The sequence below is a fragment of the Gavialis gangeticus genome, unplaced genomic scaffold (assembly GCF_001723915.1).
Source record: "Gavialis gangeticus isolate Ggan-Ray unplaced genomic scaffold, GavGan_comp1, whole genome shotgun sequence".
Lineage (NCBI taxonomy): Eukaryota > Metazoa > Chordata > Crocodylia > Gavialidae > Gavialis > Gavialis gangeticus.
This window is the reverse complement of record NW_017729026.1, coordinates 29,021,594-29,029,154: the sequence shown is the minus strand read 5'-3', so window position 1 is coordinate 29,029,154 and position 7,561 is coordinate 29,021,594. Positions and strand designations below refer to the sequence as shown.

General features: G+C 44.0%; 1 protein-coding gene across 4 annotated transcripts in view; it reads left to right on the top strand.

Moving 5' to 3' along the window:
• Positions 1-7,561, top strand: part of LOC109299620 (transmembrane protein FLJ37396) — a 218,140-nt gene that overhangs the window by 22,048 nt on the left and 188,531 nt on the right. For all 4 annotated transcript variants that reach the window (XM_019520116.1, XM_019520117.1, XM_019520115.1 and 1 more), the window contains exons 3-5: positions 3,021-3,093; positions 3,630-3,740; positions 4,764-4,877. In XM_019520116.1, the coding sequence (XP_019375661.1) occupies positions 3,021-3,093; positions 3,630-3,740; positions 4,764-4,877 (298 nt within the window). The remainder of the gene's footprint in view (positions 1-3,020; positions 3,094-3,629; positions 3,741-4,763; positions 4,878-7,561) is intronic.

Genomic DNA, 7,561 nt, shown 5'->3' with positions numbered 1-7,561 from the left:
GGCCAGGACTGGAAGGGTCAAAGGGCCAGGGGCCCACCACAAGGAATGCCCAAGAGCTGAGGGCCTGGGGTTCTGGCTGGCTTGGAGGTGGGCCAGGGCTAGTAGCGAAAGGTCCTGGGGGGGACCACACCCGAAGGGGAAGTGGTTCAGGGAGCTATGCTGCCCGGTATGAAGGCAGATGAGACTGCCTGAGGAGAGGAATCCAGGCGGGGTTCAATTAGGAGGATTCTGGGGCCCAATGTGGGGGCCAGCAATAATGATAACATTGAGATGCCATCTGTGAGGCTTGGGTTGCAGCGTAGGGGAGGAATGGAGCTGCAGATCATGCCCCCTGGCATCAGGGCAGGAAATGGGCAGCCTCCTGCTTAATTGACATCTATTAATTAATTAACAACAAGGTGTGGTGGGCGAGAAGGTGGGCAGTTAGCCCAGAAACAAGTGGGTGGGCCACGGTTAAATCAGCCCTGAGAAGGCCTGCCTGTTACATAGGGTGTGCATGGGAATCCCCCACGTGTGCCCCCCTGAGCTGGTTAGCACCCACCCCTGCCCCACAACAGCGTGGAGCCCACACACCCTGCAGTGCCTCCCTGCCAACAGTGTGCAGCCCCAGCACACCCCATGCCTGCTCCACATGGCCTGACTGTGGCATACCCTGCCGACCCCTGCGCATGCAGCAGGGCTAGGGCAGTTCCATGGCATGACTGCCTTTCTAGGCAGTTCAGGTGGCAGCAGATCCTTCTGGTTGCCCCTTCTGCTGGCCTCAGCCCAGTGGTAGTAGTGGGGATCCACGTGCACAACCCTGACCCAGCACACCATGCACCTGCTCTGGACTTGCGTGCCTGGGCTGAGCAGCAGCACCAGCTGGGCAGAAACTTGCTCAGCACGGTGGGAAAGTGACCCCTCCCACCTCACTGCCACTGGGTAGTTCTCGCTGCAGCTGCCTGGAGCCTGCGCCACACTGGGCTGCCCTGCATCTGCTCTGCGCTATCACCGCTGCCCTGCTGGGCAGCCCAGAGATGGCAGTGACAGAGCCCAGCAGTGACTGAGCAAGGCAGCTCGGTGCGGCACGGGCTCCAGGTGGCTATGGTGAGAACTGTCTGGCGGCAGCAAGGGACTGCTTTCCCCCCACGCCAAGCAATAGTTTCTGCCTGGTGCCACTCCTATTACTGCTGCTGCTGCTCGGCTCAGATGGGTGAGTCTGGTGCAGGCATGGGATATGTCAGGTTGGGGCTGTGCGTGCAGGTCCCTGCCGCTACTGGAGAGCTAGGGCCAGTGACAGCAGCTGGAAGGAGCCGCTGCTGCCTAGAAAGGCAGTTCCTCTGTGGAGCTACCCCTGCTCCGCTAAATGCCCAGGGGCAGCAGGATGCGCCACAGCTGGGCAGTGCCTCGGCCAAGCAGAGCTAAGGGACCCACTGCAGGCTGGATCTGGCCCACGGGCTATATTTTGCCTACTCTTGTCTTAGAGGCTTGGATGCACAGCTCAGAATCGGGTACTTTTTTTTTTTTGAGAAGCCTGTGTCTTCCACTGACTCACAGCAATAAAGAAAGTTAATTAAAATGGTGGTGTTTTGTTTGGTTGGTTGTTTGGGTTTTTTAGAAAGTGCAATTTCATGTTGTAGATCCCAGACAAAATATAATCTCCTCTGCAACCTTGATTATCCTTCCCTACACCTCTTACAGTAAAAAGAAGTGCATTTTAATGCTGTTTCCCCTACCTTCCTGTTGGCCATGATTCTGTTGCCCTTATTCAAGTGAGACTTGGTCACTTGCTATTTTAAAATGCACATTCCTTTTATGTAGTTGTATAATACATTCAGGTAACATTTTTCCATATATTTTAATGCATAGACATTAACAAAAATAGACCTCCACTATCAATTCCTCTCCCATTCCACATCAGTTCTCATTCTTCCTGTTGCCTCACCACAGGCAAAGGGAGCTCCTTCAGTAGCTTGGACAGAGTGTGGGGAAGGGACAGGGCCAGGCAGTCTTGCCTGCTGTGGTGCCAGCTACTTGGGGGCCCACCAGTATGGTTTCTCCTCTAAATCAGTCCCTGGGACTGGTGCCCTGCTCACCGCTGTATATGCTACTGTGCCTCACTCATTAATTAGTATTAAGAACAAGTCATGTCATCCAGGCCTCACTTAGGGGGCAGAACTTCTCTTTACTCCACTGGGAGATTTAGGATGGCCTACATGACAGACTGCAGTGTTCTGTAGAGATAATAGAGCTAACGTGGGTCCTGAGAGCAGTTTAGCTTCAGTGTTGTGCATGTTGGCACAGGCTGATTTGCTGAGTCATAAAGTTAAATATGCCTGTGCTGAGCTCAACATTGCTCTGTCTACACTGCTACCAGTACCTGGATTATCCAGTGGTAAACTAGCTGTATCAGGGCAGTATTTCACTTGAGTTAAAATAGGCTGTGCTGTCCCTGTTCTGGTTCTGGAGCTTAAGTGGTTCAAAGACCCAAACTAGTCTTTTACCCTGGCAGTCCTCATTTGGAGCTGGCATAGGTATTTGCTACCTTGTGCCATGTAGACAAACTCTTTGAACTTAGTCAGGTGTATCTACAACGGAGGCATTCCCTTTATTATGTACATGTCGTGTGTGTATAATATAAGCTCTTTTTTTCTATGGACAGGTTATTGGAATTTCCAAATTACAAAGCATGTTTACTAAGGAATGCCATGACATGGCTATTGATGACATAGTCATCCAAAGCTTTGGGGGTAGAGATATAATAATACTGAACACCAGTATACCATTAAGGATTTAGCTAGAGACTGCAGGAGCATTCAGGCCCCACATTCTGAGATTTCCCATATTGACAAATGTTATGTAGATACAGAATATTTTTTCAGCCCTAAAGGACTCTTGCCCTATGGATAGTATTTAACACCCCTTTATGCTACTTGGATTGTGTTGGGCCTCATAAATAGTGACAGACAACTACATTAACAGGCACTGCTTTGTTTCCTGTTTGTTTTTCTATAACATTCTTGTGGATAATCTTTTTGCAGCTCTGTTCCAATTCCAAAGGACGCATCTTATTTCAGGAAAGAAAGAGAGATGATACTGAAGAAAGGTTTACAGGTAACTAAAGCATATGCTGGCATGACAAAGACCCTTTAGCTATATTCCAAATACATAGTAACTAAAAACTGATTTTGGATAAAGTGGATTTTTTTCATGAACAAAGGGCTGTGATTTGTGTCTCCATTTTTAACAACTAAATGCTTGGAGAGCAGGAATAGGCCTAATATAGTGTTTTGCAACTTAGTAAAAGGATACTTTTTCCTCTGAAAAATGTATTCTTGTAATATTAGTAATTTTGGACCCAGTTCTGGAGCATTTGGCATAAGACTATCCCTACTCAATTCAAAGGCTGCAGGACCAAGCTCATAATGAAGTTTTCTTTAACTGAAAATAAATTCATTTTGATATCCTAGGTTGTGGAGAGAAAGAAAGCTGGCCACTAAGACCTTTCTGGGAAGGGTGGCTTTATCTTTTACAAAGCATGAATACTCCACAGGAGTGAGTCCTGTCCCTGTGCCCCTGGAACATCTGTATTTTCAGCTGGGGGCACACAGCATCTATCTGTCTAAGAGTTGGTTGCTGTTTGTTTGCAGGTAGCCCAGGCGAAACCTCTTGTTGTTCAGGCTGATGTCATGCAGAGGGAGCTAGAGAGCTGTCTGAGACGAGAGTACACAGAAGAAAACCTGCCTCTGCTGCTGCATCAGGTATTTTCACTGCTGCTCAAGGAGTGGCATAGTGTTCCAATATGCTTGTCCTATGGTGGCTGACACTGTCTCTCACTTAAAGAAAGGATTACATGAAACTACATCCATGAAAATGGTTTGCTGAAAGTGTTTCCTTGGAGAATGGTGAACCACTTGTGCTGTTCTGTTTGGTATATAAACAGGTGTCCAAGACATCTGGGACAGTCTGGAACAACTTCCATGTGTTTTTTTTTTTTTTTCTTTTTCAGTGGGGTTAAGAATAATGCTACATTTTTACTGCTAGTGGGCTGCATTCTAGCATCCTCCCTGAAGAGACTAATATTTTATTCCTACAAGTAGCAGCATTTTCTTCACTGAAATTATTTGAGAAGAAAATTGCTATTCTGTAGGGAGGAAGGGGAAGAGGGGCAGAGCACAGGTCCCAGGTGACTGACCAGCTGCTCTCTTTTCCATATAGGACATGCTGGGAGCATCTACATGAGATGTTTACTGACTAATTAGCTGTGCAATAAATGTATGTCTACACATGTGCCCCTGCTAGGCAGGAGTAAATTTAATTTACTCTGCAGCAGGGCAGTACTTATAAATACAAGTACTGTCCTGCCATAGAGTAAAAATCCCTGCAGCACAGCATGTGTGGGCGCTGCCCCAGATGGCTGGGGCACAAGGGCGCTTCAGTTCAATGGCTGCCTGCTGACTAGTCCCTCACTGAAGCACCCTTGTGTCCCATCCAGCCCCTCTGCAGCACATTGAACTGGGTTGGAGCAGTCCTGGCTGGCAGGCTGACCCTCAGGCCTCTGCCAGCTGGGGCTGCTCTGACCTGGCTTGTTGTGCTGTGCTCCTGGGTGCATGTGCAGACATGGTGCCTAGGTGCAATAAGGTCCAGAGTTTATTTAAGTATGCTAATGGAACATGTAGACATGTCCTATTATTACTACTTTAGTTCCCTATAACCTGAAGCTGTTGCCATTTGCTTCCATTTACTTAAATGTGGCTTATTGGTTATTTTTGGTTTTATTAAAGTTTTTTACAGACAGAATTACCCAGCTGGTCCAAAGCAAATATTTACACTTGCTAAGATGGCAGAGATTCTGTAAGCACAGCAGTGTTATTGAACAGCTCTATCCTCTCTATCAGGTATGAACCAAAAAAAAGGAGCAAAGTACATACTATGATTGTGTGCCTCATTATGAAATATTAAGGTGTCTGTCTCACACTAGTGTCAAAGCCTAGGGTCATTACCAGTAAAATACACAGAAAGTGTTGTTTATACTTCTGTAACACATAAGTGTTACACATAACATAATTCTGTTGCTGGCCTTGCAGTTTCCAGCAACAGAATTAAAACACAGGGCTATCCCTGAAGAAATGTACAGTCAGATGATGGGAAGGAACTCTGAATATAAGTGATTGGTGTATAGTAGGCATGTGTCTTGTTACTTACACATCTGTTGCTTAAGTTTAAAGGTAAGCACCAGGTGGGCAGTACTATGCTTATGCAGATCATTTCAAAGGAGCATTAATACCATATTTTTTAATAAGTGGAATTGCCTAGGAGTGTGCCCCACGTTTAATAGTGTTCAATATCTATATCATGAACTGGCAAATGGGATTTGTGTCCACTTTGTAAATTTGTGCATGGTGATGAACTGGGTGAAGCAAAAATCACCCCAAAGGACAGGATTAGTGTTCAAAATAGCCTTGATAGTTTGGAAAAATGGCCCAACATGAATAGGATAAAATTCAATAAAGGCAAATGTAAAGTACTATATCTAGAAAGGCATAGTTAAATGTACAGACACGAAATAGGGAATAACCAGGAAGGAAGCAGTACTGCAGTAAGGTACTTGAGAGTTTTTGTGGACCACAAGCTGAACAGGAGCCAATAATGTAATATAACAGCAAAAAAGGTTGGACTAGATCCTTTGAGCTTTATTCTAGCCCTATTTTTTCTTTGATCAGTCTGCATGATTAGGTATTCTTTATATGCTATATATTTGCAGAATGTAGCTTTGAAAACTTAAACGCTTTGCTAATAGCATGTGTATAACGTACATCATTCATTTGCAATTCAAAATTTCTGAGTAGTACATCTTCCTAGAGGACCTCTGCTGCTCTAATGCTCCAAAATCCCAGAGCATTGAAATCTTCCAAAGCTGTACATATCTCTGGTAATGACCTTAACACAGTAATCTCACATTTAGCCCAGCAAGCTAGTAAGTTAAAACGACATGGCTTAGCAGCCTGTAGCATTACATTGGTTTATTCAGCATAATCTGTTTGAAGGCTGAAACCTGGGATAAAGTCACAGAAAGGGCCTTTCTCTGAAAATGAGCAGTTCAACATGAGTGCATCCCAGGAAAGTGGAAGGCTCTTGCTCTTTTCAGCTTTCTGTGTTCCCATTTATTGCATTTCAAACAATGCTGTGCTGATTTTGTTCAATCTGAGGTCTTTAGGTTTCCAAAGGAAGCACCTTTCACTGAAAATGCAGCTTTCACCTCTAAGACAGCTCAGCTTTGAGAGACAGGAGAAAACAAATTCCAGCACAATAATTTTAAATTATTTTCTTTCCAACATGTAAATGCGGTTCTTATAGGCTTATTCACAATCCCTAAAAGTTATAGTTAAATTGTTGATGAAATTTTCCATTAAGGATTTTATGTAGCTATATAATAAATGTTTCTTCTATTTTCTATCAAATCTGCCTGTACCGATACTTTCACTAAATCTTCTGATTTCAATGTGGATGTTTTGAGCTTCCTCTTGGTTGCAGTCAGATGTCTGGAAGCATCCTCATAGTGTTATGCTAGCAGCATGGGAGAACAAGAATGGAGGAAACAATAGAAAGAACTTCTGCTCGATATTTGAGCAACACTTTTATGAACAAAGACTCAAAACAGAGTCAATAGATTGATCTCTGTGACACAAGATAGAAACTGCTGGGTGGATTATTGTCCAGCCTGGATGCCAGTGTGACATCTTGCACTTATTAGCAATATTGTTGGCAGCCTCCTAAAAGAGGCCAAGAACAGAAGGGACCTGGAAGCTGAATAGCTTTCCATTAATTATTACTAGCCAAGACATGGATATGCTGAAGGAATATTTAGAAAAGCTTGAGCAACTCTGTCTTCAGCTGATCCTCTTTTTTTGTGGCTAAGGCCTTCACCTCGGTACAACAAAACGTGCTAGTGTGATCCTGTGGTTGCTCAGTATTCTAATAATTTTGAATTCTGGAGTTTGTTTTTAACAGCTGGCATAGATTGGGAAACTAAAGGGAACCAATATTTATAACTTGGCCCTTAGTAAGACTAAGTTAAAATGCTTTTAAAATGTTAACAATGGAAAATGGGAAAGAAATGGTAAAACTCCTTTCCTGTTTCTGATCATCTCTTTTCCACTAAGAGTATTATTTAATAGGGCTACCAGTCTAGGAGCTTTCATAACCCTTCAGTTATCTACCTGAGATATGAGAAATGTTTTTAGAAAGTTCTGGAATTGTGGTGGTGACATCATTTGCTTTCCCTAGAAGTCATTGCTGGCATCCACATTTTTAGACAGCTGAATGCATTCATTACAGCGTCTATTCCTACAAATAGCAACTGCTAAGAAATACTCTATTTGCAACTGAGACTCACCTTAACTTTACACTGCCAATATCGTGTTTGTTTATTTTTAGTGTGTAACTGTGGGAAACAAGAGCCTTGAAATGACTCCCAAATTGGAATTTCTCATGTGGCAATAATTCAATGTTCTTTTGGCCAATAAATAGAGAACAATCCCACCCAGGACAACTGTATTAGTTCTTTTTTTTTTTTTTTTGT